This window comes from Uloborus diversus, chromosome 7, assembly GCF_026930045.1.
Source record: "Uloborus diversus isolate 005 chromosome 7, Udiv.v.3.1, whole genome shotgun sequence".
NCBI lineage: Eukaryota > Metazoa > Arthropoda > Arachnida > Araneae > Uloboridae > Uloborus > Uloborus diversus.
The window spans coordinates 164,394,626-164,408,052 of NC_072737.1; the positions used below are offsets into that span (position 1 = coordinate 164,394,626).

The following is a 13,427-nucleotide window of genomic DNA, read 5'->3' on the forward strand; positions in this document are numbered from 1 at the left end:
GTCGGAAGCTTTCCTAGCCCCGGGCGAGAGGGCTGACGGCTTATTATTGGGAATGGGGGAAGATGTCTGCATTCTCCTTCTTGGGTGGGAGGGTAGTTAGGAAGACATGAATTTTGATCATGAGCATTAACGATTGCGTAACCGCAATTTCGTTGCGTGCGCGTTTTTTTCCCCCTGCGAAGGAAATGCTAAACTTTAATTTCGAATTTTTTTCCCTTAAAATCTGCAACCCTGCCAGTACTTGTGAAATCGGAGTCGAAGGCTCTAAAATTCCCTAAGTCAGAGTCGGTCATTTTTCTTCCGACTCTGCAGTCCTGCTTAGAAATACTGGTGTGACTATTCATTTCAATAATTTAAATTTCGCTCACTACATTCTAACTTTTGTTTTCAATTTCAAACATGCTTCGGCGGCCCACACATTTTCCTCCGAATAGCTGTGATTTTCACGATGATATTTTAAAAAAACTAGGAATGAAATATGTTGGCGGTCCTATGAAACTATCATGGTTATTTATCTGATCAAAAGAAAGAAGTGAAAAATCATGGCTTTATTTTTATATTATTCAATTGCAAATCTTTATAGAACTTTTATTACCATAGAAAATAATTAAAAACCGTAAAAATTTGCACCTTTTCCAGTTTTTTTTTAGCGCAAAATTTTTATCCGTCTCCAGTTTCTATTTGTTATCAAATAAAATACTTGTAATTGGTTTTAGCAAGCAAGGCTTTTCAAAAGATTTTCCAATTTTTTCTCTTGATTCTGCTTTATCACTAGCAAAACTTAGTAGTTATGATTGTCTTCCCTTTTCGTGCTTTCCCATGTTATTTCGGAAAAATAAATTAATGAAATAAAACATAAATATATTTAAATTTACACGTGTTCTGACCCGCGAGTTAATATAAAGCTAGGCATTGGGCTCAAGTTTATTTTGAATTGTTTAACCTAATATTGGTTATTCTTCTTCTGGTTCATTTAAGGTGCGAGTTTCTCCGCTCCCCAATGAGTATTTTGAGCTAGTGGATGAGCACTGCTATACCCTTGAGTTGCCACCCCATAAATTTGTGTTTTCATAAGGTTTGATTACGGAAGGGGTTGGGGAGGAACCCTCAATATCTTAATCGGTCACGAACCCCATCACCCTAACGCTACCAAACATGACCTACAAATGCGTTTTTGATACTTTAATTTTGAAATTTTTTCGGGAGTGCACCTCGATTCTCACTCCCCATAAAATACCATTACAGATAGACTAAAATCTCATTTATTAGACTTCAATATCTTAAAATTCTTTGGGAGTAAGCACCCAAACGCTTCTCTCCTTGAAATCACTGAAGAACATATAAAATTGCGTTTTCAGAGGGACAATTTCGAAAATTTTCTGGGGGAGGGGAACCCTCAACCCCCTCTAACTTCTGTTAGTTCAGCATTACACTCACAACTAAATTCCTGTTGTTAAGTTTCTTTCTCTGCATAAACTCTGTAGAGTCATTTATAATGTAATCATTTATAATGATTTAATACATCATATTCAGATTTTTCGTTAAACTCTAATTCTTAGACAGTTCTAGTTTATTGATCTCGCGCTTTTTCACAAAAGCCTAGTTTCATGTTTTTCGTTTTAAATTTGTTTTTTTCCCTACATATTTCATTTTATCTATTTTAAAATTTATATTTTATGCTTTTAATTTTTACGGGGAATTCGTGTTGTTCGACGCTTGAATGATTAGTTTCTTTTTCACCTAAAGGGGGGGGGGACCTTGCGAACCGAAATTTGGCTGTGCCCCCCTGTCGGGCAAGCTTGTTCCCCCCCCCCCGTCGGAGACTTCCTAGCGCCACCACTGGTAACAAGTAATCAATTTTAGTTTTATTTCATAACTTTTTTTTTATCATTATGTGATGAGTTATTTTATCCATGTATATACATATTACATCTGTTATGTTATTCAATTGAATTCTGAAAGTTTCTGTTCAAACAATGCGCCGATTCTAGCCGGAAGGGGAGCCCACTCATTGATCGGTGATCAGTGCGTCCACCACGCGGAGACCGCCAGCTGTTTGTTTACAATGCCCAGTCGGTGTCTCGTCTGTAGCTTCCTTATGCCCCATCAGTCAAGGTCAGGTTTCTCGCCAAAAGTGAGCCAAGGAGACAACCGTTGCTCCAACCCCCCAACTCAGTCGTCAGCCGAGACGCGACATTTTGTTATCATTGCCAAATCCCAACCACGTGTGTGGAGTCCATGTGTGTGGAGTAGTTGTGGATTCCTATTTTAGCATCTGCTTTTAGTTTCTTCTCGAATGCAACATGAATAGCATCAAAGCTGAGAAAGTTGAAGATGATGAAGTTAAATTTTTGAAAGTCAAAGCTGAGAAAGTTGAAGATGAGGATGGAAAATATAGGAAAGTTAAAGCTGAGAAAATAGAAGATGAGGAAGTTAAATTTTTGAAAGTTAAAGCTGCGAAAGTTAAAGCTGTGAAAGTTGAAGATGAGGAAGTTAAACATAAGAAAGTTAAAGCTGCGAAAGTTAAAGCTGTGAAAGTTGAAGATGAGGAAGTTAAACATAAGAAAGTTAAAGCTGAGAAAATTGAAAATGAGGAAGTTAAAGTTTTGAAAGTTAAAGCTGTGAAAGTTAGAGATAAGAAAGTCAAAGCTGTGAAAGTTACAGATAAGAAAGTTAAAGCTGAGAAAGTTGTAGGTAAGAAATTTAAAGCTAAGAAATCTTTAGTCAAGAAACTTAAAGCTGAAAATCGTAAAGCTAACAAAGCTAAATTAAAGAAACTTATAGGAGATTCACCCCATAAAGATTCATTCAATGTGAAACATTCGACTAAGTTAGTCGGAGGAAGAACTGTGGAGTGTGCTTCGGTAACGTGGAAAATAGTGAATTTTCGGTTCAGAGCGCGGAAGGCAGACGATGAAATAAAAAGTCGCGAGTTCCATTGTTCGGATGCTACTTGGCTGTTGCGTGTCTATCCAAATGGATCAAGACTTCATTCAAGCGTTGGACAAGTTGGAATTTTTTTGGAGAAAACTCATTCCACCGCCAAAACTCACTTGGCTAGCATGAAATTCAGCGTGAAGATACCGTGTAAAAGGGGAAAGATCAAGTGTTTCGATCATAAAAGACAAACATTTATAACAGAAGACGATGATCTATATTGGGGATATGGAAGTGTAGTATGCAGAGATTGGGTGTTGCGAAATAGAAATGGATGTTTGCCTGCAGGCGTGTTGACTATCGAGTGCGATGTTACGGTTTTACGAAAAAACGACTCCTCGATTTCTTCAAAAGGAACAGAGAAACATGTCACAGGTGAGGTGTTTTTGTCCCTTCAACATTTAGTTTGTTAATTATTATTATTTCCTATGTTCTTTTGTTCACTTTGAATCAAATTGTTTTTTTTTTTCGTAAAACTTTTACTGCAACATGGTGGTAACAAAATCCATGAAAAAAAGTTCCCTGATTTAGCTTCGAAAAATTCCCTGATGTTACAATCGTGGCTATCACACATATCTGAAATGTAGAACCACATTATGTTTGGGAAGAGTTCGATATCGAATCGATCCTAAATCGTTCCTCATGATTTTTAAGTCAGAAAACAAGAGAGAAAACGGTAATATTAACATTCAAAATACTTTAAGACTAAGTTTTTTTAACTTAAACTTTTTTTGGTTCAACCTTTAATTTGTGACACTTAAAAACTCGCAATCAAAATGATCACAGAATTGGGATTAAACATTTCAGAATTAATGTTTTAAGGAAAACAAGCAAAATTTTAAAAACAAGCCTTTTAACAAAGCTAAAATAATAAACAAAAATGAAAATCTTTACTAATAATAAAGCTGAAAGTCTCTCTGTCTATCAGGATCTCTGTGACAACATAGCGCCTAGACCGTTCGGCCGATTTTCATGAAATTTGGCACAAAGTTAGTTTGTAGCATGGGGGTGTGCACCTCGAAGCGATTTTTCGAAAATTCGATGTGGTTCTTTTTCTATTCCAATTTTAAGAACAAAATTATCATAAGATGGAGGAGTAAATTGCGAAATTATCATAACGTGGAACTGTAACATGGGCACAAGCCAATTGACGAGATACGAAATTATCGTAACGTGGAACTGTAACATGGGTACAAGCCAATTGACGAGAAAATTCACCATACATTATTTGTAAATATACAGGCGAACCAAAAGATCTTTTAGTTTTTCTATTACGGGCAAAGCCGTGCGGGTACCTTTAGTAAATGAATAAAAACACAGATGCAAAAATAGTGAGATCATCAGCGGTATGAAACAAAAAATTAAAAAAGTATTAATGATTATATACACGATCGTCAGAACGTTTGAGGAAAGTTTTATCATTTTTTCGGGTTTGATCCCAAGACTTTGTTGGTTTGTAGCAGTTCTTAAAAATAATTTTAGAATGTTCAGCAAGTTTTGTTTGGTCAAAAAAATAAAAAAAAAAAAAAAAAAAATTCGTGTCCAAATAAAAAGAAATTTTAGGGAGGAAAACTTTAAGAGGTTTGGCGGCTTGGTGATTGAAAATTATAATTTTCCCTGATATTTTGAGAAATTTATAAAATACCCTGATTTTTTTCAGAAATTAAAATTGCCCTGAGAATTCCCTGATTTCCAGGATGTGTTACCACCCTGTGCAAGAATAAAACCAATCAATGAAGGCTTGATTTGTAAATCCGCATGGGCACCATATTTTTGCCAAACAGTGCCGCATTACCAAGGCTAACTCCTCCTTTTTATTTATTTATTTTTTCAATTTTAGCCCTCCCCCCTCAAGCGAGCAGGGCGTCGACAGATCAGGGAAAAGTCAGGGAACTTGATCACTCAGGGGAAAATCAGGGAATTTTGAAAAAATAACAAAAATTCAGTAAAAATTGATTAAATGAAGAAAAAAAATTTTTTTCTTTGCAAAATGAAGTATTTTAATTCCCTATGAATTTTCCGCCAATTATTTGTTTAAAAAAAGTAAAATTAATGAAGTGCAATCATACAATGCCGCATATTTGTGCATTTTTCCCCCTCAACGTCAAAGTGTTCAATCTTAGGATGAGCTTCCTAATATTGATTCTATGTCTGTAAAGTTGTTCATTTTAGCAAGCTTAAATTTCCCTTCCACGCATTCCATACTACGCAAAATAAACAAACCCACAGGCCAAGAGGAAGCCATCATCAATGACTTTGCTCCCTCGCCTTCACTCTTTGTCTTGAAGTAATTAGCATACTGCTGTCATGATCTCAGTAAGAAATCTTTGTTTTTTAAATTAATGCGGATAAAATCTTAAAAGTTATCACTTGGCGTTTTTAATTTAATTGCTAAAATTAAATGTTAACTGAAAATCAAATTTGTTTTTTGCAATGGTATTATTCGCTGTCACTTCAGATCAGAGGCGGCAATTGGAACTAAAAACTAAAAAGTGGGAGGGAGGGGGTGAGCAAAAAAAAAAACCGACAACTAAAAGCCATAGGATTTTTAGCGGCAGCAAAAAAATGAAAAAAAAAAAAAAGAGAGGGAAAAAAAGTACAAAATTTTGCTAGGGCTGGTTTTGAGAGCAGATGCGTGGTAATTGATGTAAATCTAAACAACTCACGTTTTTATTAAGATTTTAATATGAATTTTGTGCACAATAATTTTCCCCGAAGAAACACTTAGACATGAATTAAACTTGCGCTATTTCCCCCAAAGTATTTTGAGACGTCACGAACACTTAATACTTTCATTGAACAAGTATGGCTTGTTTAAGTTAATCAATTGATTCACTAATATCTAAACAATGAATACATAAACTAAAAGTTACTGCTTGTGTTAAATAATGTTATAAACAGATATACAAAGTAAAACAAATAATTATGTTCCGAAAATTTTGACGTTTCTGCTTTTTCTTTTCATAATTTCTGGTTTGGGTTTCTAAATTGGGAAGAAGAAAAATGAACCATAAAAAGTAGGGGGGGGGGGGAGGTGCGAATCGCTGCCACTGCTTTAGATTATAAGAAGAGTTTTTCTTTTCTTACTTTAAAACCATATACGTATATATTTTGAAATTAATATTTGTTTTTGCATTTCAATGTTGTTTGTTACTAAAGTAAGCTAAGATTATTTTTCGACAACTTATGAAATCATTTGAAATTGAATTGTGTACATAAGTAAATATTTTCATTATTTTTAATAGTTAAAATGCTGTATTCATTCATTAAAACCTAATTCTTGATTAGGGAATAGTTCAATATTACTGGTTGTTGAAAAATTTTCATTTATTTTACATAAATATGTCTATTCTGCCGTGTGCAGGTAAAGAGCAGTGACTGCAAATGTTTCTTTTTCTTTCTTTCTTTTTTTTTTTTTTTTTTTTTTTTGCATTTTTGTCATCCTGTTGTACGTTATCTTTATTGTACATGCTCGCTTATTTGGTTTTCGCTGAAAAAAAGGCACGAAAAAAAACCGTCTAATTCCAATATATCACTGTTGTTAGAACGGAATCCACCTCACATTTCTTCAAATATATCGAAAACTTATTTCTGCAGATACTGCCGTTTACCTGCACACGGCAGTATTATTTGCGTAAGTAAAACTATATTACTTCTATACTTTAACTATCACTTGTTATTCTTGTAGTAACAAGTATATACTGCTTGAAAATTCAGTTCAAGAATATTTCCATTTTAATTTTTCAGTTTTATCGTGATTAGATATGTCTTTAAGAGTGGTTTTAATAATTTCTTAGAATTTGTATGTTAACTGGTTCCTGGAAATAAAGTATGTATTTGTTTTAGATTTCCTATAATATTTCTTTGTCGATAATTTATATACTATTTTTACCAAAAAAAAAAGGAGCATCTTTTCAAAATATATTTTTAATTAACAACATAAACCGTTTTAAGCACTGCATTTTATTTAATATGCAATGCTTTTCAGGTAGGCAAAAAAGGAAACCGTTATCATTGTTAACGTAAATCAGGGAATTTTGGTGAACTTAATCAGGGAAGTCAGGGAAAAATCAGGGAACTTTTTTTCCCGTTCCTGTCGCACCCTGGAAGGGGAAAAAATCCATTCCGTAATTCTCACAGAAACAGGCATTTTAATATCCTTGTTATAATTTACAAATGTTTTATGATTCACACATATTTTTACGGGGTACTTGGCAGTTATAACTTACTGCTTAATACGTAATGTAACGTACAGAATTTAGACAAGAATAAATGAAAGTATTTTGCTTTATTATGCATCATAAGACTTTTTTAGTTATCTTATATTAAGTACATAATTTCTTTTTGACAGGATTACGACTGACAAATGTTCGTGAAAAATATTTAGAAATTTAAATGATCGATTTGTGAACAAAGATAAGTCAGCTAAAATCCATATTTCGTTATAAAACGAGCTGATATGTGCATCACATGACTTCCTTTTACTCCAATTTAATGTCATTTCCCCATTATTAGCATTTTTGATGTGATTTAATAGTTTACTCTCTAATATCACCAACAGTGGCCAAATTGAAACCAGATTTTAAAAAAAATCGCCAAATTTGTCGCCAAGTTGGCGACAAAACTTGACGACTAAAAGACTGGCGATATATCGCCAAGTGTCCGTCAAATTATAACACCACGTGAGTTTACATCGAAATTAACAATGATTTCCCCCAAAAAGGTGCAAAAGACCCCTTTAGAAACACCTGAATGCAACCAAAAGGGGAAGTGCACAACTAGACCCCACTAGGAGTCTACGTACCGAATTTCAACTTTCTAGGACATACCGTTCTTGAGTTAGTTATTCAACATACATACGCACGTACGTGCATACAGACGTCACCAGAAAACTCGTTGTAATTAACTCGGGAATCGTCAAAATGTATATTTCGCGTGTCTATAGGTTCTTAGGCACTTATCCACGTGTTATGTGGTGGAGTCAAAAAAATATCAACATCTATTCCAGGCTGAGTAAAATGGAAATTAAGGTCGATTTTTGAGTGAAAATTTTTTTGCGAATACAATACTTAATTTTTTGTACAAGGAAGTTTAAAAAATCGTTAGTTGGGGGATAATAAAAAAGCAGCTCCTCTGATCGCCATATTTTTCTAAAGTTGAAAGATAGTCAAATGGATTTTGAATTGAAACTTTTTATGTGAGAGCTTTGAAATTCTGATCGAAAAACTTTTGTGTGACGTGAGTGACGTATTTTTTTTTTTTTTTTTGTGACGAAAAGTCGCACTTGCGCTCTTTTCGCTTTTTACTTCTTTTTACAAACGAGCTGATGTATGCATCACATGACTTCCTTTTACTCCAATTTAATGTCATTTTCTCATTATTGGCAGTTTTATTATGATTCAATAGTTTGCTCTCTAAATAAAACCAATAGTGGCCAATCTAAAACCAGATTTTAAAAAAAAATTAAAAAAAAAGTCAAGTTTGTTGCCAAGTTGGCGACAAAACTTGGCGACCAAAAGACTGGCGATATATCGCCAAGTGTTCGCCAAATTATAACACTATGTGAGTTTACATCGAAATTAACAATGATTTCCCCCCAAAAAGGGGCAAAAGATCTCCTTTGGAGAATACGAATGCAATCAAAAAGGGAGGTGCACAACTAGACCTCATTACGAGTCTACGTACCAAATTTCAACTTTCTAGGACATCACGTTCTTGAGTTATGCGACATACATACACACATACAGACGTCACCAGAAAACTCGTCGTAATTAACTCGGGGAACGTCAAAATGTATATTTCGGGTGTCTGTACGTTCCTAGGCACATATCCACGTGTGGTCGAGTTGAAAAAAAAAACTCAACATTCATTTGGGGGTGAGCAAAATGAAAATTAAGACCGATTAATGGGTGAAATTTTTTTCGCGAATACAATACTTCCTTTTTTGTAAAAGGAAGTAAAAAGCTGCATTTTTCATTACAGCACCTGGGATAAGTTTTCTCGCATTTTTTTTTTCTTTCTCCATCTCTCTCTTACAATCAGCAAGAATGGCGGAAATAGTATTTTCTAGTTAAAAAATTTACTAGTGTAGTTAGTAGTTACGAAATTTTTTTAAATTTATGCTTAAAAATTGATCACGTAAAATATTAAGCACAATGTTGTGATTCCATGCATCTTCAAACTATTGTTTTAGTAACGCAAACAACATGGAGGAGGCAAAGTAATTCTCAACGTAACATCGTGATAATATGGGCAATGCAAAAATTCTAATGCTTCATTGCATTTATTTTGAACATTAGTAATTTTTTAAACCAAAAATACTTACTATTGTTCTGCATAGACTTATATTTATGTTAGTAAAGAAGTTCCTGCCGTAGCCAAAACTGTAATATAATTTTTAACGATATTTGTAATCATCCCCGAGAAACTTTAAAAAGTGCCAGAGTAGAGCAGTGATGGTAAATATAGAGAAAATTTCTTCTTTTTTTTTTTTTTTTTGCTCTTTCTTCATATCTATCAATTTAATTCAGTATTTTGTATTCACAGTACCACTTAAAGACTGGTAGTATGTGAAATCCACAATCTTAATAGTACAGTATCTATATATACATAAAAATGAATGTTTGTCTGTATGTCATCCATGAACTCAAAAACTACCCGGCAGATTTGGTTGAAACTTTCACCGTTTGTTATTTTTGGTACTGGAAATGTTTATAGACCAGTTCGAAAAAAATCCGATCGATAGTTCCTTTTTTATTCCAATTTAAGTCTCAATCCATTGGATAAATACGAATAAAATTATCGGCTGCAGAAATTAGTTCGCGTGAAAGATCTCATTGATAAGAAGTTAGCTGTTGCCATTTTTCTTGAGTTTGAACAAATAAATTCTTTCTTTATTGTTTTATGGCTTTTCATGCAACGGGGGGATTTAAAACTTTTTCTATTTGATATTTTTAGCGATTGATTGATCTTGCAAACTGCGTGGGTACAAAATTCGAGTATAGTCACGGCTTCACTTGATACCTGGACCGATTATTATGAAAATTGCTATATATATGTATTTTTCCACGGAGAAGGTGCATAATATGCTCATTGAAGCCACTCGCCACCAGGTGGCACTGCAGAGTAGCAACTTCTGCCCCGTTCAACCGATTGTCATGAAAATCAGTATAATGATGTATTTTTTTGTTGGCATAGCAACGCGCGTCGGGCACAGCTAGTACTGTATAATAATAAGGTAAAATAAATTAAAATAATATTTCTAATGATTTTGATGATGTATACATGATTTTCATTCAAATTTCAGAATAATTCAGCAGGTAAAAAACATAAAATATCCCGAAATATTTCAGAGAGCTTGTATTCCGCTGCGCCCTCCCCCAGAGCATTTTTTAATATAGGGACTATGTGACACCAATGTCGCCTAGTGAAAAAAAATTGTCGCCTGGAAGATGAAAAATCAAACCACTGGGCGACATTGGAAAATCCAATATTTGATCACTCCTCATTTTTGTAAACTGATTTTAAATCTTTGCAAAACCTTTTATCCCCCTTTCCTAAGCAACGGCCATCTGTCCGAGAATCCTACTAATACCCCTTCAATCGATTCCCTCAATGAAGCCCTCGCCTTCAGCAAAAGCATTTCCTGTTTTCGTGCTTTTTGCCTGAATCTGAAGCTGCAGGCAAAATGAAGCATTCCCAAAGACCCCCCCCCCCCCCCAAAGACCACCACGATGCACGATGACTCCCTTGTGAAAGAAAAGAGGATTCGCGCGTTGTAACGTGCAAAACAAACTTGTACGTTACCGTAGGTTTCTAGCGGGAAAGTGATAAAACAGTGACGTCACTACAGGGGGAGGTAGTCCCCTCCCCGGGGTGTGGGGGTGTCATAAGAGGGGGGGGCTAAGTGGAATTGCAAGTTTTGGAAAAATATGAAGCTAAAAGGCATTTTTAAGACTAACATTTTGAAAATTTTTTGGGGGTAAACCCCTGGAATCCCACTTTTATTCGTTCTTTGTATATTAGTCCACATAAAATTTCGTTATAACACAGATAAAGGTGTTACTAAAAATTGCATGAATTTCATGTTTACATATTTATTTTCCTTTGCGTCTGCCGGCGGGGGGGGGGGGGGGGAGGGGTACACCACAAATTACCGCTCGGGTGTCACACATGCCAGGTACGCCACTGAATAAAATAACCCATTACACTTACTTTTTTCCATAAAAATTGAATGACATTTCTGCATTTTATTTTAAAATGGGCTTCTACCGCCTAAATAATTTATTTTTTTGAAAAAAGTACTGACCATAAATTAGGTTTTTGTGCATTAATATATGTACATGAATGAGTACTATTAGATGGCAAAAAATCTGTAAATTAAGGTAAATTACACCGCAAGTTAGGAAGTTTTTTTACCTCTTTCGTAAAATTACAAAACCGCAGAAGTCTCCTTAAAAAAAATGGTTCAAATGTATTGTTAAGTTGGTTGCAGTAACAAAATGACTCAAGATCTATCGAACCAAAATAACCGATATATTTTTTTCCTGCGCAGAAGGGTTCAGTTCTGGTTTCCGTTCCAATTAAAATAAAGGTTTTTTTCTTTTTTCGGTGCAGTTCCTATTCAAAGCTCCAGTTATTAGCTATTTATTCATGTTTATTTATGCCTTCTCCACTCACAATTGAACTGAAATTTGAAGCACAATCGGACGCAAAATTGAACTGGATTTTGATGACTTTTGATTTGAATGTTATTAAACTAGAAATATTTAATTAATTTTTTTTTTAGGCACGAGCCAACCTCAGAATATATATGCCATGGGAGAAAGCAGTTCCGACCCGTTAGCTAACGACTTTGAGGCACTGTTCAACAACCCGAGATTTTCCGACGTCACCCTGAAAGCAGGTGATCGCGAGTTCTCGGCGCACAAGCTGGTGTTGAGCAGCCGATCGAAGGTGTTCGAAGCCATGTTCCAGCACGACATGCAGGAGAATCGACAGGACACAGTCGACCTCGCCACCATGGAGGTCGACACAGTCAAGGACATGCTCCGTTACATTTACTGCGGCAAAGTGCGCCGGTTGACTCCCGGAGATGCTCTTCGCCTGTACGCGGCGGCGGACCGGTACGATTTGCGAGAACTGGTGCACCATTGCCGCGCGATCATGCTGAGCGGGTTGTCGATCGACAATATCTGCGAAGTAAGTTCGGTCGCCGACTTGCACCATGACCAGACACTCATGGACGCCGTGAAAGAGCTTCTGGCCGAAAACACGAAGCAGGTTTTGAAGACTGACAAGTGGCAAGAATTTGCAAAAGAGAATCCAAGCTTGGTGCTGAATTTAATTCACGCTGTAATTCTAAATAATTGACTGATAAAAAAGGACTCTATGTTTATAATACCTGATTAAGTCGTTTCGATCTCTGTCTATTTTATTAAAGACTTTTCCAATGTCTGGATTTTTAAACGCTTATCTGACATTTCTTAATTTTAAATAAACAACCATTTCACTTCAACTGTTTGTGCGTAAAAACATGTTTTTAACAACACTCGAATTGCATGCCGATTGAAGAACACGGGGACGAAATTTGAAATCTCACTCTTTTCTGTAACAGGGCATAAAAAGGGCAGTATTTTCAGAATAGGGGGCAGTAAAAGTCGGTATTTTTCTGCAAATTAATCAAATAGTTCATTTCAAGGAGGAAAAAAAAATATAAATAGCAACACCATTTTGTTTTTTTTATAACCCTTTTCTTTATAAAAGAGAAATCGCCAATCGTGAAACTTAATTTTGACCCATTTGGAAAAATTTGCATTATTTGGTAAGAATCTTTTTTTTTTTTTAAATTGCATGTAAATAAAAACCTATTTTGTACATAACACTTAGCTTCTTTTTAGTCAACTACCTGCAAAAAAAAAAAAAAAAAAAAAAAAAGAATTAAAAAAGGAACATATATGCGTTTAATATGTTGTAAAAAATCCTTTAAAAGGAAAAAAGAAGTTTCTTGTAGACTTAACAACATTGAGAAAAGTTGGCAATTGGTTGATTATCCCAAAATGAATTGATTAGTGGTTAGGATAAAGCTAGTAATAACAATTGTAATCAATATTAAACAAAGTATAAAAAACTTTTTTTTTTTCAAATTTAGCCATAGTATGGAAAGAAAAATGTTATTTTTGTTTTTGTTAGCAAGTTTTTGGATTTTAACATGTTCATCTAGTTTCTGTTGTACATTTTTTCCTCAAGAGGGGGCTCTGCCCCCCTGCTCGCTAACGCTCACCAAGCCCCAAAGTCGCTTGGGGCTTCTCCAAGCTTCGCAATCTCATTTGATTCGCAAAGATTTAAATCGTCGATTTGAAAGAAACAGATGAAAAACGATTTATGAACTCCTTTTGGAACAAAAAGCACGGGTCTCAAAATAACTAGTACCAACTTGCAGAGCCGTAAGGGCTAAGGGGCTCCTGAGCATTGCAAAAATGCAGTTTTGT

The 13,427-nt window shown here is 35.0% G+C and overlaps 1 protein-coding gene across 1 annotated transcript; it reads left to right on the forward strand.

The window, feature by feature from the left end:
* Positions 1–2,303: 2,303 nt before the first annotated feature.
* Positions 2,304–12,309, forward strand: LOC129226979 (TD and POZ domain-containing protein 4-like). The gene is made up of 2 exons (XM_054861607.1): positions 2,304–2,694; positions 11,726–12,309. Exons 1-2 carry the CDS (start codon positions 2,304–2,306, stop codon positions 12,307–12,309), a joined length of 975 nt encoding a protein of 324 aa, XP_054717582.1.
* Positions 12,310–13,427: the final 1,118 nt, after the last annotated feature.